The 24,946-nt window shown below is 38.0% G+C and overlaps 1 protein-coding gene across 1 annotated transcript in view; it reads right to left on the bottom strand.

Moving 5' to 3' along the window:
• Positions 1-24,946, bottom strand: part of VWDE (von Willebrand factor D and EGF domains) — a 48,919-nt gene that overhangs the window by 11,047 nt on the left and 12,926 nt on the right. The window contains 11 exon segments of the mRNA XM_036328986.1: positions 1,750-1,845; positions 1,926-2,021; positions 3,228-3,779; positions 8,736-9,700; positions 9,832-10,040; positions 11,855-12,125; positions 14,808-14,881; positions 15,119-15,336; positions 18,186-18,330; positions 19,832-19,921; positions 20,595-20,842. Coding sequence (XP_036184879.1) covers positions 1,750-1,845; positions 1,926-2,021; positions 3,228-3,779; positions 8,736-9,700; positions 9,832-10,040; positions 11,855-12,125; positions 14,808-14,881; positions 15,119-15,336; positions 18,186-18,330; positions 19,832-19,921; positions 20,595-20,842 — 2,964 coding nt within the window.

The following is a 24,946-nucleotide window of genomic DNA, read 5'->3' as shown; positions in this document are numbered from 1 at the left end:
CACCACCGCCATGTGGGAAGTACAGGACGCCCTCCGCTGGCCTGCCTCCCCTGTCCAGAGGCTCTCTGCGCTGCTCACCTGCCCAAAGTGACTGAGGCTGGGTGGAAGCCAGGCGTCCTGCCCTGCCCAACCCCGGCCGATCCGCCCCTGTGTGAGCTGCCGCCCCTCCGGGAAGGGTCACGGATCCAGGTCCCAGGACCACGGACAGCCTCAAGCACTGCCCCCCGCCCGGCAGGGTCATGGATCTGGGTCCTGGGACCACGGACAGCCTCAAGCACTGCCCCCTGCCCGCCAGGGTCACAGATCCATGTCTTGGTCGCGCGGACAGCCTCAAGCGCTGCCCCCCGCCCGCCAGGTCACAGATCCGGGTCCCAGACTGCGGACAGCCTTGCCTGCTGCCGCCCGCCTTCAGTATGCAAATTAGCCACCATCTTGTTGCTTCAGGGTGGGGGTCCCTACTGGGTTGTCTGGACAGTCTGGGTGAGGGGCTGAGGGCCGTTTTCAGGCTGGCAGGCGACTGAAGCTCCCAACTTCTCCTTTTTTTCTTTTTTTATTCTGGGATTTATTTACCTTCTATGGCTGTCACTGGAGCTGAGAGCCAGCTTTAGCTCTGAGGCCTGGCTGCAGCTCTGAGACCTCAGCTGCTGAAAGCAGGGATCTGGGTTTGTTTGGGTTCTGTGATTATATAACACTGTTGCGATCCTGCTGGCTGAAGCCCAGCTGACTGAAAGCAGGTTTCTGGGTTTTGTTTAACTTCTATAATTGCAACATTGTTTCTTAGAGTGCAAGCTCAGAGGCTGACAGCGGCAGGTGGGGAACCTTGGCTTCCTCCATCACTGGAGCAAGCAAACCTCCTGTTCGCTTCAGCTGCCGGCCGCCATCTTGGTTGGCAGTTAATTTGCATATCGCCCTGATTAGCCAATGGGAAGCGTGTTGGAGCTACGGTTAATTATCATGTTTGTCTATTATTAGATAAGATTACATTACCATCTACCAACATATTAATTTTAAAATAACAAATTTGTTTTTTAAAGTATTATCCACTTTAGGAATATCATTTTCTAAACTCTCTACTTAAGATTTCTATTAAGACAATAAAATTATATGGCTATAGACATGCTTTTCTTTATTTTTTAAAGTATATTTGAATTGATTTCAGAGAGGAAGGAAGAGGGAGAGAGAGATAGAAACATAAGTGATGAGAGAGAATCATTGATTGGCTGCCTCCTACATGCCCCACACTCGGGATTGAGCCCACAACCTGGGCATGTGCCCTGGCAGAGAATCGAACCGTGACCTCCTGGTTCATAAGTAGATGCTCAACCACTGAGCCATGCTGGCTGGTTTATACAGACATGTTTCTTTTTAAATTTATTCTTACTACCTGATATCTACCTGATATCTAATTATTTGGTATTTCACAGTTCTTTGAAACTATGTTTGACAAGTCCTTCAATAATCAGATGTCCTTTGTTTGAAGGTAAAATAATTGTAGGGCTCTGATAACTTATAACTAAATCTCAAAAAATTATTCCTGAAGATAATTTTACCAAGGACAAGTAAGCTATTGCTCTTTAGTTTTCTGATTTTAGAAATTTAATTTTTTTAAATTTTCAAATAAATTATTTTAAATAAACATTAAAAACTTTGACCCCCTCACCAGCATTAATGAATATATATTAATATGTATACAGAAAAACTATCCTTAAAAATTTGTTTTATTATTCAATTTTTAATTTGAATTATTACCTTCTTCACAAGTTGCTCCACCATGTCCTGGGGTACATTCACAAATGTTAGGTCTAATACATTTTCCATGGTTTTTGCAATCAGGAAGACATATAGCTGTATAAAATAAGGCTCTTGGTTAGAAATATCAATTATCAATTAAATTAATTATGCAAACTAAGGAGTACTATACCTACCAGTTTGGCAGTTAGAACCAGTGTAACCAGGTTTACATTTGCATATGTTTGGGGCAACACACTCCCTCCCTTTTCCACATGGGTGTCTACAAATGGCTGCAAAAATGAAGGGTAAAAGGCTGAGTTGTTGATACAGTATGTACATGTTGCTTATAGACTTAGTCATAAAAGTAAAATTTTCTGAACTTTGACTAATTTGATACTATTATTAAACAATCACCACTACATTTATCTATGAAATTATATTACAGTCTTTTCCAGAGGTCGATGAAATGTCAGGTACTAATCAGGTAAATGTTGGTGAATGGCAAGGATAATTAGAATTTCAAAGAGCAAGATGCCAGGAACACATCATAAGCTTACAAGTTTGTATTCCTTAGGCTTCTATAACTACCTGATATATTCTAATTATTAGGCATTTAACACTTCTGAGGAAACTGCAATGCATGAGGTTGTTTTGTTTTGTTTTTCAATAATAATAAATTCTATATTATAAACATTAAATATTGAAGATTATTATTATTGTCATTATTCCTACAGAAAAAATAAGAGTTCCTCCAGGGAATACTGAGAACAAAGGAATACTCCAACATCGCTATTGTGTAAGTAGGTCTCAAATCAAAACAAAACAAAAACAAAAAAAATAGCTTTTATGTTGTCAAAGCCAAAACTTGATTTGCATCAGTGAAAACAATGCTGATAATTTTGAAAAGAAGTAAATGCTTTTCCCCCCCCCAAAATTAATGTGATGCCCAATTTGCTTTATTCTCAAGAGCTGGAGGAATTACAGAGAAACCTCATTTATGCAAATAAGCAAATATGTCAGAAGTAGTAACTTAAAGGGCTAAATGCATACTGAGAGCTGAAAAGAACCCAGACCACAATGTTATTCCCATTCTTATTTTATCTTTTTAGCTGCTTAATTCCAGGAAAACCAGTTAGCCCTCTAAGGCTCTGCTTTCTCATTTGTATAACGAGAAAATAACACCCAATTTGTTGGGTCCTTGTGGATTATATGAGAAAATTGATAAAGAATGTTTCCATAGACCATGGACCACAGTAGATACTCAATAAATACATTTATATAGTTATAATTCTATTTAATATTAACACTATTTAAAAATAACTCAGAAATGCCCATGTTAATTTTTTGTAATATGAAAAAGACTATAGACAAATAAATAAGTAAAATAAATAGAAATTATTGAACTAAACGGAGTAAATAGAAATTAATAAATAGCATATCTTCTTAACTACTTTAATGTGAACTGGATAGTTTTCTTTGAAGAGTTTTCATACTACCTTTGCAATTGATGCCATCTCCGTAATATCCAAGGGGGCAGCTTCCACATCGGAAGTGACCATCGGTGGTTGGCACACAGGAAACACCCAGAAAGCCAGGCGATTCTGCACAGGTTGGTATTTTGATTGACTCTGGCTTTTCTGGAAAAATAGTGATGACTCTACTAACTGATGCTGCAAACCCATCCATGTGCTGTGTGTAACCCTGGGCAGATGTGAAAACTTGATAATTATATCCTTCTGTCTCTGTTTGGACAGTGCCCTGGCTAATGTCCTTTACTTCATCATGGGAGAGATTGGGGTTAATGCGTATATAACTACGATTGTCCATAGGAACTTCTAGCTCCCCCAGGCTGAGGTTTGTACTCAAAGTATGAGCCGCATGTTTAAAACCTGATATTTGATGAGACATTGCCTTTGAATTATTCATTCGAGTTATAACTGTTTTTAATGAAAAGTACGAGATGTTGCTGGTTTTGGTAGTAAACAGACTGTGGGTAAAACTTGCACCAGTTAGTAAATGCTCTGTTGATGGCGACTGAGAATTTATATCTAAATAACCAGGAAAAAAATAAGTGTTAGTCAATAATATTTATTAAGGTTCTGCTCTACCCACAATATCAAATATTAAGTAATTCATTCTTTCATTCAATATCTATTGCATGTATAACACTGTATGAGGAGCCATGCAGTAATGAGGAGTCAGCCCACAACTCCTGCTTTCAATAAACTTATAATCTATTTGTCTACACAGTGTAACAATTAGAGGACAATAACTAATAGTTTTATTAAGAGTTAGAAATAGTCAACAAACATTTATTACCACCTAATACACAGTAAGCTCAAAGCAAAAGAAAGCCCAGCTCCATCCCTGAGAAACTCGGTGTTGTAAAGATATAGGCATGTGAGCAACTCATTTTAATGATCTGTGATCATTACTATAAAAGTGACAGCTATGGAAACTATAAGAGCATAGAGGAGTGGACAAGTTATTTTGCCTGGAAAGGTAAGGAAAGAAAATGAATGCTTATAGAAAATCAATTGATAATTATATAAATGCTATTTTGTATGAGAGGCAAAGAAAGAACTGTGGCTCTAGTCATTTTATCAATGTGACAAAACAGGATTTTATACCCTCATCTTTATTGATTGTTCAAGTAGGAATTAAACAGTTTTGTGTGTGTTGTTTGTAAGGGTGGGTCGTCATTTTTTCTCTCTTCCAAGGTACTTTATTTTCCTTATTCAGTAACTCTTTTAAAAAGTTTCTTTGGTATGAAAAATCTTGTATTTTAGAATCCGGGTAATTTTAAGCAGTGACTAGACATGTTTCTCTTTTATTCTTTCTACTGTTGATTTAGGGTTGATTTTTGCAGTGCCTTCAGGCACAGCATTTCTCAAATCCCTTATAATATGAAAAAAGGGATAAATCAAATCAAAATCAGAAAAAGACATAAGAAAACAAACCAAAAGCAACAATAAAAAATAATACTAATATAATTGATAAACAGAAACAAGGGCAATGAAATATTATGGTAATTTTGAGGACTTCATAAAACACAGAAATCATAGGGTTTCAGACTAATAGAGACACAAGAGTGTACCAAATATAGCCCAAAACAAAAATAAGAACAAAGTAGTTATCACAGTACAAAGAACAAGAGGACCCTGGATCCATCCTCAGGTCAACTGATAAAAAATCTGAGACAAATTAGTGTCCTCTTGTCCTGTCTTTGTGCACTGAAGGACTGCTCCTTCCCGCCCCACACCGCTTCATATGAGTCATCTTCTTAGGAGAGTTTCTGGTTTTGAATTGAAGAAAGAAGTAGAGAAGAATTGGAATTAATTTCGATTATGAAAAATATAGCAGAAGACATGAAGGGAGGAGTATATTTTAGCAAATGCACATTAATAAAATGTATTGTTTTCTTTTGAAATTTAATATAATAAATCTTAGGGTTCATGTTAAAGTAGGCATCAGAAATATTGAAAAATTACAAAATAGAATTGTGAGGGGCTATTTACCTTAGCAATATTAAAGTGTATTATAAAGCCACACTAATCAAAATAATGCATTATTGGCATAGAAAAAGACCATTAGGTAATAAAAACATAATAGAAAACTCAGAAATATATCTCAAGTATATTTGAATTTAATATAAAAACATGGTATTAAATTTCAGCGTGAAAATATGGCTTATTTTAATAAATGATAACACATAACTGCTTATTTATCTGGAGGAAAAATATATAGGGCCTCTAACTCACAACATAAATTCCAGATGGACTGAGAACTGAATGTAAAATATAAAATAATATAAAATAATGAATAGATACAGTATAAGAAAATTGAAGAGATTATATGCATAATGTAGAAGTTAGGAGATCTTTGGAAATGGAAGCTATAAATAAGAACTGTAATAAAAAATACCTGTATTTGACTACATAAAATTTTAATATTTCTACATAAAAAGACAACATAGATAAAAGCAAGCCACTGAGATAAAGAAGATAATTTTAAGAACATGTAAAGTACTATTACAAATCAACAAAAAGTCAAACAGGAGTTATGAACAGAACAGGTAACAGAGAAGAAAATCTAAATAATTATATGCAAAAAACAATAAACAGATAACCTTTATCAAGTTCTGTCCAGATAAAAACAGTAGGAAGATACAACTAAACAACTGAACATAAGAAAAGAGAAAAAGCTACATATATGAGGATAATTTTAAATTATACAAGAATACTACATGTCATTTTAAATAAAAATTTGAAATCTTGATGAAGTAATGATTTTTAAATAAAACATAAATGACTAAATTGACCCAAGAAGTGATAGAATATATTTGAAATAATAATTACCATGAAAGAAACAGAAAATAATCTAATATCACCTCCCAAAATGATTCAGGGCAGGTGATCTATTGGGAAAACATTTACAAAATAATCAAGGAAAGAATATTTTCCAAATTGTTGCAATGCACAGAAAGAGATGAAAAGTTTATAAACATTTGATCAGAGTGGCATAATCCTGTAGTAAATATTATTTATAAATATGCATAAAAATTTAAATGAAATAGCAAATCAAATGTAGCTGTGGTTATATATTACTGCATTGGGATTAAATAGACCTGTATCTCTATCAATGTTATTATATTACGTAATTACATTAAGATAATAAGAAAATAATATAAAACAATGTTAAAAATGTAATTTGATACATTAAAACATTTTGAATAAGTTATTCAAAGGAAATGTTAACAGAAATCATAGCAACTTAATAAATAATACTGAAAAACCATGATAAAATTTAAAACCCACTCCTCATTTCAATCATTGACCAAGTATTATCAATTTGCTTCTTTAGTGTCTCTTTCATTTGTTATCTCCTGACCTTAGGTCAGAATATCTTCATGTCTTTCCTGTATATATTTGCGATATTGGTTTAACCCTTCTTCCCACCTTCAGACATGCACAGTTTTTTACCTGCAAGTGGTCCATCCTCCATACTGCTCTGAAACAGCCTTTTTCAAATGTAAACCTTATCCTGTTTCTCATAGTGTTTCGGTGGTCTGGATACTGGCCACCTCTCTAGCTTCAACCCCTGCAGCAGCCCTCCTCCCAATAGACTTCAGGCATACCAAATTACTCACAGTGCCCAAGGTGTGCTGTGATGTTTGTGTGGGTGACGCCTCTGTACCTTTGCTCCTGCTCTTTCCTCTACCTCGAATGCCTTTCTCTTTCTGGATCAAATTTAGCTGTAGTGACACTACCTTTTGAAAGCTTTTTATTATCCCTCCAGGTAGACATGATTTCTACTATTCTAAGCACTTCTATCAAAAGACACAGGACACCATACTGAACTATGTGATTACCTGTCATATTCCCTGCTATTATACTTAAACCCATTAAATCAGAGTATATATGCTATATACAGAGTGGAGCAAATGTAGGTTTACAGTTTGTATGGAAAATAATACAATAATTAATAATGATACAAAAATAAACTGTGTTTTATATACTTAACAACTGGAAACCTATTTTTTTTGGGGGGGGGGAGTAGAAGAGAGGAAAAGACAGAAATACCGATGTGAGAGAAACACATCGATTGGTTGCCTCCTGCATGAGCCGCTGCCAGGGCGTGTGCCCTTGACTGAGAATCAAACCATGACCACCTGGTTTAAGGGTTGACACTCAACCATAGAGCCACACTGGCCGTGCAAGATGACTACAGATTTTTTTAAAAAAAATATATTTTATTGATTTTTTTACAGACAGGAAGGGAGAGGGATAGAGAGTTAGAAACATCGATGAGAGAGAAACATCGATCAGCTGCCTCCTGCATACCCTCCACTGGGGATGTGCCTGCAACCAAGGTACATGCCCTTGATTGGAATCGAACCCAGGACCCTCGAGTCTGCAGGCTGACGCCCCATCCACTGAGCCAAACCGGTCAGGGCGATGACTACAGATTTTTAATGTGAGTAGTGAGAGGGACGAAGTTTGCATTTACTGAGCTAGAAACACCTGCAGTTGAAAAAGGAAAGAATGGTGGTGATAGGAGGAAAATCAGGAGTTATTGGTTTACCTGTTAATGGCATCAAATAGACTTTAAAAACTTCTTTCTCTAATATGTTGGGAGAAAATAGTTCCATGTAGATAAGTTAGAGAAAAAATGAAGCAAATTGGTATAATTAGCAAAATATAAACATAGTCTTAAGAAAACTAAATTTGAGTTCTAGAAAAACTTATTCTCTGCCAGTAGAGGGATCAGCTGTGTGCCAAGTTCCCGAGGTCAAGAGAGCCATGCATTTGCAAGGAACACAACGAGAACAAAGTGGGTGGAATGGAATGAGTGAGGGCGATAATAGCAGGGGGTAAGTTTTGACAGATATTGTGTGCAAGATCATGTTGTGCCTTACAGGCTATTATATGTGCTTCAGCTTTTTAAAATATATATATTTTTTATTGATTTCAGAGAGAAAGGGAGAGGGAGAGAGAGAAAAAAAAACATCAATGATGAGAGAGACGCACACCCCACTCTGGGAATCGATCCTACAATCCAGGCATGTGCCCTTGAATGGAATCAAACCCGGGACCCTTTGGTCCACAAGCTACACTGTATCCACTGAGCCAAACCAGCTAGGGCTGTGCTTCAGCTTTTACTCTGAATAAGATGCAACACTGTTGGAAAAATACTAATGTACTAGAGGCCTGGTGCACGAATTCATGCACAGATCGGGTCAGGCCAGCTGGAGGGAGGGACAGTGGGCAGTTGGCTGGCAGGCCCAGCCCCCTGGTTGAACTCCCAGTTGAATTCCAGGTCGAACTTCTGGTCAAGGGGACAATTTGCATTAGCCTTTTATCATATAGGATTAGTTAATATAATTTGTTTTCCCCCCTATATTATCTGTACAACCCTGCTAAAATACTGAAGGTAAAAAGAACAAAGATATTTTCAGAATTAAATTACATTCATAGTATTGCAGTTGAAGAGTATTTACTTACCACGTGAGTCACTGCAGTCATAGGAACCAAAGCCTGGGGAACACATGCATCCCCATTGCATACACTGCCCATTGCCACTGCACAAATTGGGGCATTTTAATATTAAGAGAATGTCTTCAATTGATTTGCCATATTCTTCTGTGTTATATTTACCTTCTTCCAAAATTCTCCTTTCACATTCATTTTCTAAAAGGGCCACCCCTGCTCCTGCCCAGCTAAGATCATCTTTTAGGAGAACATCCTTAACGCACATATCTATAACACTGTCGAGTCTCTTGCCAAGAAAGGCGAGACAGCGCCTTCCTATGCTGGAGTTGGCTAGAGTCCGCTGACACAGTTCCAACGTGCTGTGTTCCGTGAGGCCAGAGGGTGTAGGCCACGTGGGGACAAACTCTTGCTGGACATCCTCAGTATGGTCCTCAGGGAAAAAATAAATAAGCTCTTTTACATCCTTCTGGCCGAGACTTTGGAAAGCAAGCAAAGGAAGAAACTCATAAATGTTTTGCCGTTTCCATCTGTTTTGTCGATGCCACCATTTTCCTTGACTGTGTCTATCCTGGTCCCGTGTGTATATCCCATTGTCCAAAGTTTTTGGTACATCTTGTTTCTCATTCTTAGGATATTTTTGTAAATTTAAATCCAGTTTGAGTAGATTCACGTGCTTTTTGTCTTGAAAGAAATTTGAATTATTTTCTTCTTGAGAGGTATGCTTGTTGATCTCTCTGACAAGAGCTTCTGGATTAATATATTTAGAAGTGACATCCACTTCTGGTATCAAGGAAGAGAATTTGACACCTGTGAGGACTTTGCAGTCGGAAGCAATGTCTGCTTGAGAAACACGGACCAGATGATTAGAAGACGGGTAGGGTGAAGTGGTGTCCAAGGAGCAGCTACAATAGGATAGTTTTCCAGGCGATGGCAGAGATATTGGCACTGTGTCGAACATGCTTTTTCCTGGCAAAATCCTTCCAGATGGAAAACAGAAAAGTAATTTGAACAAAAACATCCCATCCCCCTCCCCAGGAAGATCTTGCAAAAAAAAGTAGTGTATTGAGTCATCACTCATTTTAAGTCAAATATTAATTTACTTTCTTACCTCCATTCGTTAATAAAAGCAAAACAATTATTAAAAGTTTGATCAATTTTGATCCCATGTTTGTCATGGAAATCATTTTCAGGGTTTTCATCAAAGGTGCCACAAAGTCCCAAAGTGTTTTTGTAATCTACACTAGGGGCTCTGATTGTTAGACTCAGGCCCCATTCACTAAGATCAGCACGGATAAATGCTCCAGAAGAAAACCAGATCTGAAAAACAGAAAGAAGTCATTTAAAATAATATGCAATATTTAAAAAGGAGGACATCTGTAATACTTTCAATAAAGATAAACTTATAAAAAATAATATTCAGTGCAGATTATGAAAAAGCGATTATGTAAAAAATAAATTCATTTATTCTCTCAATATAAAAGGAAAATAAAATATTGATTTTCCTTAGACTACACCTTTCCTTTTAATGCTATATGTCAAAATAATGGGGTTTTGCCTTTTGCTGATTTGAAATTTGATTTCCACATTGATCCTTTTATTGAGATATTTTGTTTAAACTCTTTAAAAATAATTTAAACTAGAGTGAGACATTTTGTGCAATTAAAACAGCTATTAATGTTGAGTATAATGTTTACCAAGTAATGTCTCTGATAGTAATTATTTGATCTAGACTTAGACTGATGAGTAATTGATTTATACATGTAAATGTAACTCCAGAAGGCAAATAGAATCAGAAGCCAAATTATAACCAGAACGTTGCTAGGGGAGTTGGAATGAGAGAAGGGGTTTGTTGAGTCATCCTAATAGCCTATGTCACCTGTGATCATAGAAGTCTCACCCTCCCAGATCAGGGACTTGGATGTACATGTTGAGAATTTCTTTCTTCTAAAATCCACTGAAAATACACCACGTATGTCTGTTCCTCCGACTTTACTACCCCATTTATTTTATTTTTATTAGATTTAAAAATTTCCATCTGTTTTGTTGATGCCACCCTGTTTCTTGACTGTGTCTATCCTGGTTCCATGTATTTTTTAGATTTAAAATTTTCAGTTTTTCTTTTTAGAAAAAATGGTGTTATTTTAAAAGCAAGCCAATTTCATATTGCTACTCAATCTGAGGTGGCTAATGTTAGGGTGCTGGTGCATATTCTTTGAAAACCTTTCCTATATTTCATTAATTTCTTTTCCTGTCAATAAATACACATCTATTCCAAAATTTTCATGACTATAAAGTGGTCTATTATGTGACATTGCTATATTTGGGGTTTTGGTTAAACTCTTTTATTCATCATTGATTAATTGTAACTTTTCCCTCTCAAAAGGAGGGATATTATGTGGGGTTCTGCACATCCTTAATTATTTTATTATGGTAAGTTTTCAGAAGTAAAATTTCTTGAAAAATGACATGCATAGGGTCTGGAAATCTTGCCAATATTGTATGAGAAATATAGGAGCGGCATTTCTTTGATTACTAGTGAAATTGAAGTTTTTACATTTTTATTGGTTATTTTTACTTTTGGACATATTTACCAATTTTATTTCTTTTATGAATTTCATGTTTATATCATTGCTCACTTTTTGGTGTGCTGATCATACATTAGTGATGCATATTAATGACTATGTAATCTTTGATGTTTCTTGATTTTCTAATCTCTTCCATGTCTACCTGTCTATTTCTGAGGCAGGACCATCTGTATTCATTTCAAAAGTTGACTAGCTATTCCCAAATATTTATTCTTAATTATATATTTTATCTATGGCTAATATACCACTTATTAGGCATTGCCAAAAATATTTCTATGAATCATCCACCAAGTTATAATGAAATTTTAAATAAGGAAGTTCAGTTTGACAGTTTTAACTATTGCTTTGTCTATTTGTATGTGGTACATGAAAAAAATTTTACTCCTTATAAGATCAGTGTTACTCTAAATGTATTTTAGTGAAAAAAACCCACAAAACCCTAATGCTGAAAATGATAGTTTTTAAATTAATAGAGATGCAAATAGATTCAGAATAAATCAAAATTCTGTAGAAAAAAGAAAAAATACTTTTAATAATCATACATACTGTGACTTTTCTTCCTAAATAAGATTCACTTATCTTGATATTGCTGGTTTCATGTTGGCTCTTTAGAAATAAATATGGCTGCGATTCATGTAGCTGACCACCGCACATATCGAAAGTAACTACATCACCTTCTTCTTTGGCAACGAACCCGCAGTTACATGACACGGTATAGTGAAGGCTTCCACAGTCCCATTGACGTACGTGGACTTCAAAATCACGTGACATACTCTTATAAAGCACAAACGTTCCAGTCTTGAAATTATCATATACCCTAACATTAACAAAAGCCAATTGCATTAAGAATTGGTATAAAATATCACAACAGTATGTTGTAAACCAAAAATGTGTGCTCATTTTAGTATTTATATGCATTCAATACACTTTGCTGCAAAAATGAAAAATCTACATTTTTAATAGGTTTATTTATCATGAGCATTTTTTTTTTTTGTAGAGTATTGAAGGAGACAAGTAGTGATAAACACCTAAATCTCTCTCACTGATCTTCTACCCTTGCAATGCTCTGTCAACCCCTGCTTCCAGCCTTTTCTTTCCATCCCTGCTTAGTTTTCTTCCTAATGCCTATCTTTCTCAGATATAATATATATTTTATATATTAACTGTGTATATCTCTCTTCACCTATGCAAAGATAAGGTAGAGTATGTCTATCTGTCTTATCACTGCCATACCCATACTCGCCCCCAGCACGTAGAACATGGTTTGTCACTTAGTTATTGCACAATTAATCTTGTTGGATTATAGTGGATAAAATTAGTCACCACTACTCTTTCCTGAGGTTCTTCCATTTAAAACTTCTGTTTTTTTTTTTATTATAACCATAAAGGATTCTTGCCTGTGGGATTGGTTTCTACAACTTTGTATACTGGTTCGAACTTTTGGAGTATCATTCATTATTGGAGGGGATCTGCATCTATGCACTAATATTGAATAATTTTACTAACAATAATAACCTTATACTTTTTAAAAAAGAATAAATTACCTTGCATCATGAAGAAAATTTTGACAACAATGAAATGTTCATATCATTTTTTAGGGACTAGAGGCCTGGTGCACAAAAATTTGTGCACTCGGGGAGGAGGGCGGGTCCCTCAGCTCAGTCTGTGCCCTCTCACAGTCTCGGACCCCTTGGGGGATGTCTACCTGCTGGCTTAGGCCCACTCCCCGGGGGGATCGGGCCTAGGCTGGCAGTCAGACATCCCTCTGGCAGCCCAGGATCCCTCGGGGGATGTCCACTTGCCAGCGGGGAGCAGGCCTAAGCTGCAGTCAGACATCCTTAGCGCTGCTGAGGAGGCAGGAGAGGCTCCCACCACCACCGCCATACTGGCAGCCATCAGCCTGGCTTGTGGCTGAGCAGAGCTCCCCCTGTGGGAGTGCACTGACCACCAGGGGGCAGCTCCTGCATTGAGCGTCTGCCCCTGGTGGTCAGTGTGTGTCATAGTGACCAGTCATTCCCAGTCATTCTGCTGTTAGGGTCAATTTGCATATTACCCTTTTATTATATGCCTGGTGCATGGGTAGGAGCTGGCTGGTTTGCCCTGAAGGGTGTCCTGGATCGGGGTGGGGGTCCCGCTGGGGTGCCTGGCCAGCCTGGGTGAGTGGCTGATGGCTGTTTGTAGGCTGGTCAAACCCCCTAGCAGGGACATTCACCCCTTGAGGGTATGGCCAGCCTGGGTGAGGGGCTGATGGCTGTTTGCAGGCTGGCCACAGCCCCTTCAGGGTGGGGGTCCCCACTGGGGTGCCTGGCCAGCCTGGGTGAGGGGCTGATGACTGTTTGCAGGCTGACCATGGCACCCAGCCACCCAAGCTCCCAGTGGAGGCTGGCTGGAAGCAGGTATCTGGGATTTATTTATCTTCTATAATTGAAACTTTGTTGCCTTTAGTGGAGGCCACAGCCAGCCAGGTCAGGCGGGAAGCTTGGCCTCCTCCATTGCCAGGCAAACACGCCTCCTGCTTGCTCCAGCTCCGTGGCTGCCGGCTGCCATCTTGGTTGGGCTAATTTGCATATAGTTGCTCTGATTGGCTGGTGGGCGTGGCTTGGGGCATAGTGAAGGTGCAGTCAATTTGCATGTTTCTCTTTTATTAGATTAAATGAATTCCCCAGAACAGTATAACTGAATTTAAATCCTTCTATGCAGATATTAGTAGCGGGATAGCTTACTTTTTTTTGGTCATGTTATCTATTTTACTTTAAGATCCACAGGCAATATCCAGGTATTCATGATTACTACAATAGATTTTTTCCTTGAGTGTCCTTGCCATGAATTAGAAGTGAGATTTTAAAATAATTATGTGTTAGTTTAATCATCTTGCCTTAAACCTTAAAGATTATTTCAGTATCACCTAGAAATGCAATACAGTATATATGTCTAGAGCAAAAAAATTAATCATTATTAAAAATAAATAGTCAAGATAAGATGATTGTTTGTAGTTGTAGGAATCTTAATTTTTACAAATTCAGTCTCACAGCTAGTTCATATATTTACTAAGAACTAGATTTTAAAGAAAAACCACCCCACACAAGTAAATTGGTATTTTGATATAAGCCAGTGATGTCCATGCATGCCTTCCTTTTTTAAAAATTTTTTGTTTGTTAATACTCACCCAAGGATATTTTTCCATTGATTTTTTTTTAGGGAGAGTGGAAGAGAGGGAAAGACAGAGAGAAATATCCATGTGAGAGAAGCACATCAATTGGTTGCCCCCTACACAGGGCCTGGGCTGGGGAGGAGCCTGCAACCAAGGACCAAGTATGTGCCCTCAACCAGAATCGAACCCTTTGGTCTGCAGGCTGATGCTCTATCCACTGAGCCAAACTGGCTAGGGCTATACCTTCCTTTTTAATTTTTCAGTGAATAGGACTAAGAAATAATAAAATATTATCATTTTAAAAAATTCAAAGGAACACAAACTATTAAAAACAATTAAGGAATTTACCTGCCATCAAATGTAATTATATGTGGGTCAGTAAATGAATAGCAGTAAGCAGTTGGGACATCCTTTACTCTGACCTTAAAAGCAAAAATATTTTCAGTAAATAATATCATTAATGTTATTTAGTGATATATAATAAATTGCTTAGCAATCTGAAAAAAATTAGTTATTTTTATCATGTTGTTGAAAATAGTATTTTAAAATTAAAATAACATTTTAAATTTTTGAAATGAAAAGTTTTCAAGGTATGGTGATAAAATATCTATATCATTTTTAAAGCTTGAGTTTTGAAGGTATATTTGTGATTTGTCAACCTGGATGCTGTCTGGAGTGTAGCTGTTCCACAGGAAATCCTCGTTAACTATAGGTTCCACTATAATGTCTGTAACTCTATTTCCATCGTGGGAAAAATCAGTCACAGCAGTGTAGTAAACAAGAGCATGGCTACAGGTTCCATTAGCACAGGATGACATCTGGCGAAGGTCCACGTGACAGGAAGACAGTGCCAAATTTAAACCTAGCAGGTCTTTACCTATGTTACAAAGAAAAATTATATTGTGGATTTTTGTAAGGAAATACACCAACCAAAGTATGTAATCAGTTGATTAATACAGAACATTAAAATGAGAGATTATTCTTAAATTACTTTTTCTTACTTAAAAAATATGGTTGTAGTTTTTGGCTACATAAAACCAAAGTTGTAACTCTGCCTGATCTTATAAGTACCACGCGCTAACCGATTGTGCCATTGGAGCTCCCCACCTGATCTTTACAAATACTTAGTCAACTTCAATATACACATATATATGTACATGCATATTAATATTTCCAATAGTTTTTTTTTTGGGGGGGGGTGTTAATCCTCACCTGAGGATAATTTTCCATTGATGTTTAGCAAGAGTGGAAAGAAGGGGGAGAGACAGAGAGAGGGAAACATCGATGTGAGAGAGACATTGATTGGTTGCCTCCCCTACCGTTCCCCCCCCCCGCCCCCGCTATGGAAGCTGGGGATTGAGCATGCAACTGAGGCACGTACCCTTGACCAGAATCGAACCTGGGACCCTTCAGTCTGTGAGCTAATGCTCTATCCACTGAGACAAACTGGCTAGGGCTCCAATAAGTTTTAAACTCATATACACTTGGATAAAATTCAAAAGCATTATATAAAATTCATCTTTGCTTCTGTAAAAAAATTATAATTCTAGCAATGAGGAGCACAATTTGACTTTCTGTATAAAAATTGGACCTTGGGTCTGGGTATGTCTTAACATTTTTTAAGGCTCGAACTCATGTTCTATCCATTGAGTGATAGCAATGATTATTAATACAAGGTTCACCAAACTTAAAAAAATAGAAAAGAAATTAAGGTAATTCTACATTAGTAATAAACTTTCTACCTCTTTTCACCTCCCAAATTTTCCAACATATTCAGAACCTCAAGAGGCTTCCTTATCTATGGAACAAAAAACAAGAAAAAATAATTTGGAAAGAAAATGGTAGCAGAAGAGAAGGAACTCCAGGAATTTGTATAACTAAACAAAAAGAATAGATTCCTCCAGAAAATATCTGCAAAGAATGCTTTCTCACACATCCAATGAATTATTACAAAATCCTTCTGAGAATCAAAGACGACAAAAGAAGTCATTAAAAACTCTATTTTCTACATAGCATTTTTGGATATAAATTATATTTGTCTAACATAGGTAGTCTGCACTAGATTCAAAATTTCTGAAAAACTTTTTGTCTTCATGCACCTTTTCTAGGAATATATGCTTTTCATGCACTTAACAAATAGCAGAAACATCCAGACTTTTAAATGGCTTCCTAAACTGAATATGGAAAATATCTGGCTTAGATATAGTCCCTGATATAATTTTCCCTGGTTTATGGTATGAGGGCCAAGTACTATTCCCCTTAACCCTGTGAAAAAGCAGCATAGTCTTTGCAGAAACAGACTAGGATACACTGACCTGTTCTTAATGAAAGTAGAGATGTAATGCAAATACACTTAAGGAAGTTCCTGTGAGATGAGGAATATCTAGAATAAAACCCAGAATTTTTCCTCCAGAAAAAAACATTTTTTAATTGACAAAGAACAAGAACATACAAACTTCTGAAATGTAGAAATACATTTAGGCTGTTTTATATCACTTGTAGCAATGATTGACTTGTTGAAAGAATTGAGAACATGCAAATACAGCTTAAAGTCTATTTGTAACTGAAGGAAATTTTTGCTTAATGTAATTTTGGAAGACATCAATAACATCATCCTCTTATTATTTTGCCTCCTAAACTGTAGTAAAATTTGCACACTATGCTTTCAGGGGTACTTTGAAGTATAATTGTTTCAAGTCGTCTGAGACAGAGGGTTTAATTTCATAGTTGTGAGCTGTATTTCAAAATAGAGTGTTGCTCACGGTGCTCCTGAAATTTGAGTGAGTAACTGGGTATTATCCACTAACCCTGTTTACAGTCAAGTATCTTGGAATAGGCTCTCTTGACTCCTTATACCTTCACATCATCTCCTTTCCTGGGTGTACCATTCCATGAGACACTCTCTCCCATAGCATTTTTATCCTTTGTTTCTCTGGTTTAATTAGGAATAATATTGACATAAAGACATAGATACATTTTATTTGGTGTATTTACTAAATAAAATTGTATGTCTTATGGTGAAAATCTATGCTAATAGGATTACAATCTCTCTTAAAAGTTATAGTTTAAATTATATATTTGTTATGTGACAGTGTTATGTTTCAATTATACATTTGTTATGTTATGGCTGTGACAGTGACATGTATGTCGTCATGTATCATACAATCTACATAATTAGTAATTTAAATAGAAGACGTTTTAAAAGATCTTAAACATAAGCTTATGTTAGGGAGAGAAGTGCAAAGTGCACTATGAGATCCATGGTGGACAGGCTTGAACTTTTAGCATAACATCACCCCTCGCTCATTAGATATGATTTGGAACACATTAAAGAGCACTTGGTCTACTCAATCTCTGAAAACAAAGCAAAGAAAAAAATTAAACAGGAAGATAAGGTGGAGAGAAAAAGGAAAAGTAGAAGAAAAAAGGAAGAGATAAAGGAGAAAGGGGGAGGGGGAGGAGGAGGAGGATATTATTTCATTCCTGTTTTGTTCTTTTTTTTAAATTTATACTTTGAGCCCAGAAGGGATAAATGTGGGTTGCAATGTGGACTTCTCTGGCAATTGTAAACTTGGCTCAGTGTTATTAATATGATTAAGCTATAATTTGATGTAAACATGCAATACAATGAATTATGAGCACACTTCAGTGACTTTTTGTAGAGGAAAATAGCATTAGTTATTACTTGAAATCTAATAATAAAATTGAATGGATTTACTATATTACCTTGATCAACAGTTTTCAGTTTTAATGAGATTTTACATTCCTGATCAAGCTCACTGAATTCAGGACAAACGACAGGAATTGTGCTCTCTATCCTCAACTGGTATTCTTTTCCATCTTCTGATATAGTGCTCAATTCAGGTTGTAACTGGTACAAGAAAATATGTAAAAGCAGTTATGTAAAAATAGGATTTAGTTCTATGATACAATAATTTTGAATGGTATTTTTTCTAAAGTAACAGGTAGTAATAACTTAAGCACTGGAATTTTTTAGTTACACAAGATCAATGAAAACCAAACCCTTAAAAACATCAGCAACACACAGAAAATTCCATGGAGTTGCCGTACTGCTCTGAGTTTGGGTATTTAGTTCTCCAACACATCGTAGTCAGTTTGGAGCCTGCCATAGTGATCCTGGTTCTGTGGTGGGCACTGGAGAGTGGAGGATACAAAGTTTCCTATATCCTTCCATTTGCTTGCTAATGTTTACTGACACACTAATGGAAGAGTCAGTTTATCCTTAGTCATTAATATCCCTAATATAAATTAGCAATCTAAGTAGTTTTAACTCATAAATCAAAACATCATTGTCACCTGAAATATCTCAACCTTCAGCTTATTTCTCAGCTCCTGCTTTCCATGGTTGGAGTTGCTGAGTACTGAAATCTATCCTAGTTCATAGGTGAATTGTTTTTTGAGGCAGGAAGTTTTTATGCATTCTTGGTTCTTGTCTAGTTTTCATAACAGATGGTTCTTAGTGCAGAATACTCTCTCTGTTAGCCTAGAAACAGTGCCTCAGGGCTGACTGCTGTTCCTCCTAGTCTGCTGAGTTCTCACCAATGTAGATCCAAAGGTTGTGTTCCCAAGGTCTGAGCTCCACTTCCCCTCCCACTGTGACTATGCTACTCTGACAAGGTAGCTCACTCTGCTCACTCTTTTCCCTGGTCCCTGTTGTGTATAAATGGTCTTTATTCAAGAACAGGCTTTGAACTGGTTCTGAATCCTAGTCTTACAATCTGTCACTTATCCATCTTGTTCTGGAACTAGAGATGAGTCCAGATCAAACTCCAGTACTATGGCTGACTCCTCAGAAGGTGTGCAGCACTTGCCTGCCTAGACCTTTTGGTACTGCCCATTCCTTCTACCAATCTGGAGTCCCTGTCATCTGCTGGAATAGCTCATCAGTTCTTGAACCCCAGTGCTAACAGTAGTGACCATAGACACTGACTGTTTAGATGGTGCAATTTTTGCAGTTAATAAAGTCTAGATTTCTGGGCCAATTCTACTCTAGCCAGAGGCTCTGGTCACTTGATCCTGGCACCTGCCTTCCAAAATGCATGCTAACTAAATATTGATATTCTAACTTTTACTTACAAAATGGAATAAATTATAAGCATAGAACTTGTGCTTTATTTTAATTTGAGCTATTTCTAGAAAAAAAGTAAGTATATTCCAACTTTAGTTCATTAATAGAGGCCCTCAAAATTTGCTCTTCATTAGAATTATTGGGGTTATTTTTCAAAAATACAGAATCTTGGGTCCCAACATCAGACTGTGATGAGGTCCTATAACCAGCATCCCCAAATCACTGTGTGGAAAACACAGTTCCAGAGGGATAATCTTTCTGATCCATCCCCACTGCTACTTACCTTAATGCCTGCAAAAAATTCTTGACTTTCGGTAGCTAAACTTTTTACTTGTGGTTTCTCCAAGAAAAAGATAGAAGCCGTACAGAATATCTATAAATATAGTTAACAAATAATCATTTAGCAATAACATTATGGAGAAAATATGTGTAAATTATTATATTTAAGTACTTAATTTCCATTTCTGCTAGCACATAAGAGATAATAATTTAAAAACTTGCTTAGCCATGGACATGAGCAATAGGGTAGTGATGACCTAGGGGGTGGGTAGAGGCTGGGAGGAGGGGAGGAAGGGGGGAAATGTAAGATATCTGTAATATTATCAACAATAAAAATATTTTTTAAAACTTGCTTAACATTGAGAAATAATTTTATCTTTATAAAATATTCAAGCCTCAATAAATTATTGTAGAATTTGTATTTAATATGTATTTTAAAGTGGATAATAAGTGATATAATCATTGAAAAAATGAAAATATTTCTAGAATAAAAGTAATCAATTTAAGAAAGAGACATTAAGTTACAAGGGTTCATTGATAATAATCAGGAAATTGCTAGATTCAGATACTCATAGTTATTAAGATTGCTGACTCATCCAATTATCACTGGATTTGGCACAATTACCAAGGGAAAAAAAAAAAGAAAAACATTCGTGCTTTATATTATGGGGACAAACACTAATTTTAGGATAGGATCTAAAAAATCCAGTTTTGCAAGTTAATACATTCACGCAAAGTAAAGAAAACCCAATTACTTTTGAACATACCCTATCGCCAAGTCTGAGGTTTATGCCGTCCAGTTCTAAAAGAGAGAATGCCTGAACTGTGGTCTCTTGCTTCAGTTCCTCTTTGACATCTTGAGAAGAAAGCCTAGACCAAGCTATAATAAATCCCACGGAGTTGTTCATAGGAGAAGCATCAAAAGCACACCTACAGAAAACCCTGGACTCAATCAGCTCTATCACAATCTGGGGTCTTCCTGGAGGTGGTGGTGGCAATGAGGCAGACAGCTGACCTGGTGGGAGAAAATGCATAATTTGTAGTTGGACATCTTGAAAAAGAGAGACTGGCTTATGGGGAAAGCTCACAAAGACTGTAACTCAGGGTTTTATATTAAGGGAAATAAAATACATTTAGAAAAATATTCTCTAGCAATCAGCAAAATAGCACATTCTTATTTTGATCCATAATCACATATATATTGATAGAGAAATTCATCAGCTTATCAAGCTTATATTAATGTATATTGAATATGTCTACCTAGAAAAGTCAAGCTCTTGAGCAAAAAAGGTAATCCTTCTTTTCAGCTATTACCTTTTCTAAAAGATGGAACAAACAAAACAAGGTGTTCTACATTATAATTTTTTTAATATTTTCTATTTGCTTTTTTATTTATTGATTAAGGTATTATATATGTATCCTTATCCTCCCATGGCCCCCCCACCCACTCATACCCTCACCCCCCTGGTGTCTGTGTCCATTGGTTAGGCTTATATGCATGCATGCAAGTCCTTTGGTTGATCTCTCCCCTTACCCCCACCCTCCCCTACGTTCCCTCTGAGGTTTGATGGTCTAATCGATGCTTCTCTGTCTCTGGATCTATTTTTATTCATCAGTTTATGTTGTTCATTATATTTCACAAATTAGTGAGATCATATGATATTTATCTTTCTCTGACTGGCTTATTTTGCTTAGCATAATGTTCTCCAGTTCCATCCATGCTGTTGCAAATGGTAAGCATTCCTTCTTTTTTTTACTGCAGCGTAGTATTCCATTGTGTAGATGTACCACATACATTACAATTTTTTGTTACAAAGAAAACTGGTCATTATAATGTAAAATCAAATGACTTACAATTTTACTCTTATAATTTACTCTTATAACTCAACTTGCCATTACTCTGGGTTGAAAGAGTTGTTCCTTATGGGAGTGATTATACTATCTTAGTGAAATATACCAATGTTGAAAAATAGTCTTATTCTTTTCATTTTTCTATGAAAATGTTTGGGGTTAAAAATGTTTGAAGAGAGATTCCAGGAGAAACCAAGATGGCAGCATAGGTAAACACCGGAGATTGCTGCCTCGCACAACCACTTCAAAAATACAACTAAAAGATGGAACGGACATCATCCAGAACCACAGGAAGGCTGGCTGAGTGGAAATGCTACAACTAGAAGGAAAGAGAAAAGCATACCAAGACTCAGAGGAGGTGCTGTGCGGAAGTAAAATACAAAGGTGCGGAGGTGCATGCGGAGAGGGCTGGTGGCTGAGGACACGGTTGTCTTTTTCAATCGGGAGGGAGTCTCAAGCTCTGAGCTCCAGTTACGGGCGAGTCTCTGGGGATCCAGACTCATATGGGAGAAATGGGACTGTCTGGCATCGGTCAGAACTTGAGGGCAGCTTTCTTTCTCTCGGAGGTGCTCGCAGTGATCGCGATTGCCGGGAGCGGGGCCTCTGAGGGCAGGACTGAGAGCAGCTATAACTGCTCGCTCCACCCACCCTGTTGATCCCCTGGGACCCCGCCCCACCCAAGCCATGCATGGACGCTTTTGCATATGAAAGGCCCGGCCCTTTGCAATCTGAAAATTACTTAACAAACTGCAGCTGGCCCAAGGCCCCAGGGCAACTTGCATTGCTTCCCAGCTGGCTTCTGCTGAGTAGCCTCAGGCAGAGGCTAGATTAGCACCTCCCTAGAGATCCCGGAGCCAATGTGCCCAGTGGTCAGAGTGGGACCATCCAGATTGCAGCTCCTTGGATCCATAAAGGACAAACTCAGGGGGCAGACTCAGTGAGCACCAAAGCCCCACTGAAGCAAGTCTTGTCCCGGAGGGGTGTCTCTAGCACAGAAGTTCTCCCACTGCAGAAACAGCTGATTCTCACAGCCAATTGGCCTGGAGGTCAGTCCCTCCCAGTGTTACCTACAACAATCAAGGCTTAACTAAAAATAGGCTATGCACGAAGCCCACAAGGGGGTGCATGAAGAGTGTCTACCTCAGGTAATTGGGGAGGCTGAGCCACTGGGCCCTATAGGACACTTAGCACAGAAAGCCACTCTTATCGACACAGGGAAGCAGCCAAAATGTGGAGACAAAGAAACAGGACACAAATGACAGAAATGGAGGAAAGCAAACTATTGGATATAGAGTTCAAAATCACACTTTTAAGGTTTTTCAAGAACTTTCTAGAAGCCTACGACAAATTTAGTGAGACCCTCAAAAAGATGGGTGAGACCGCCGATAAATGTAGAGAGATCCTCAAGAAATCTAGTGAGACCATCAAGGGTATGAAAAAGGACCAACTAGAAATTAAGCATAGACTGACTGAAATAAAGGATATTATGCAGAGTTCCAACAGCAGACTAGAGGATCACAAGAATCAAGTCAACTATTTGAAATACAAAGAAGCAAAAAACTCCCAACCGGAAAAGCAAAATGAAAAAAGAATCCGAAAATACGAAGATTGTGTAAGGAGCCTCTGGGACAGCTTCAAGCATACCAACATCTGAATTATAGGGGTGCCAGAAGAAGAGAGAGGGCAAGATATTGAAAACCTATTTGAAGAAATAATGACAGAAAACTTCCCTTACCTGGTGAAAGAAATAGACTTACAAGTCCAGGAAGCGCAGAGAACCCCAAACAAAAGGAACCCAAAGAGGACCACACCAAGACACATCATAATTAAAATTCCAAGGGCAAAAGACAAAGAATTAAAAGCACCAAGAGAAAGATAGTCAATTACCTATAAGGGAGTACCCATACGACTGTCAGCTGATTTCTCAACAGAAACTTTGCAGGACAGAAGGGAGTGGCAAGATATATTCAAAGTGATGAATACCAAGAACCTACAACCAAGATTACTTTATCCAGCAAAGCTATCATTCAGAATTGAAGGTTAGATAAAGAGCTTCACAGATAAGGAAAAGCTAAAGGAGTTCATCACCACCAAACCAGTATTATATGAAATGCTGAAAGGTATCCTTTAAGAAGAGGAAGAAGAAGAAAAAGGTAAAGATACAAATTATGAACAACAAATACACATCTATCAACAAGTGAATCTAAGAATCAAGTGAATAAATAATCTGGTGATAATAGAATCAGGGACATAGAAAGGGAATGGACTAACTATTCTTGAGGGGGAAAGCGGTGGGGGGTGATGTGGGAAGAGACTGGACAAAAATCGTGCACCTATGGATGAGGACAGTGGGGGGGGGACGTGAGGGGGGGAGGGCGGGGTGGGAACCAGGTGGAGGGGAGCTATGGGGGAAAAAGAGAAACAACTGTAATAATCTGAACAATAAAGATTTAATTATTAAAAAAAAAAAATGTTTGAAGATTCCTCCAGGAACTCAGAGAGATTTTTATCTCTGGACATTTGCAAAATTAAACTTCCAACCTTGCAAGCCTCTTAGAGTGCAAAACGACTCGCTCTATCTGATTTCATGGCCAGGCACACAGGCCCCGGCAGCTAAGCTGCCTGGGAGTTGTAATTCTCTATTTCCCCGCTTGCTTTCCTCACCCCACCCCCACCCTGAGTCCCCGCTGAAAGGCCCTGCTTGCTGGTCTAACGCCACTGGCCAGGCATCTGAGTCACCTCCATCTTTATTCCTGTCCCGACACCGCGCAGTCTGACCATGGAGACTCTCCGCTTGGAGGCCCCTGGGTCTCCTTCTGGGGCCGGGGATGTGCCATTGCCCAGGCACCGGATCGAGTGCCCCTGCGGTGACACAGCCCCGGCCCCTGGGTCTCCTTCTGGGGCCTGGCTGCATCGCCCCAGGACCGGATCGCATCCCCAGGGAGGGATGCAGCCTGGCCTCTGGCCCCGCCTCTGGGTGTTCTCCGATCGGTGATCTGAGAAGCCCGGTGGGGCAGGGAAGAGGCGGACATCCCCTCTTCCCTGCCCCACCCGGCTTCTCCGAACTGGCTGAGTGCCAGCAAAGGCGGCTCAGTTCTCCGGCTCTTGGCTGCCACCTGGGTTCTGACACCAGCAGACGGCTTCTTCCATCCTTCCCCTTTCGCCTCCCATCATTGTGTCTACGTGTGCAAATTAGCTGCCATTTTTGTTGGCGGTTAACCACCATCTTAGTTGGCAGTTAATTTGCATATCACCCTGATTAGCCAAT

Source organism: Myotis myotis, unplaced genomic scaffold, assembly GCF_014108235.1.
Source record: "Myotis myotis isolate mMyoMyo1 unplaced genomic scaffold, mMyoMyo1.p scaffold_m19_p_11, whole genome shotgun sequence".
Classification (NCBI taxonomy): Eukaryota; Metazoa; Chordata; class Mammalia; order Chiroptera; family Vespertilionidae; genus Myotis; species Myotis myotis.
Note: the sequence above shows the minus strand (reverse complement) of the source record. Positions and strands in the feature narration are given on the sequence as shown.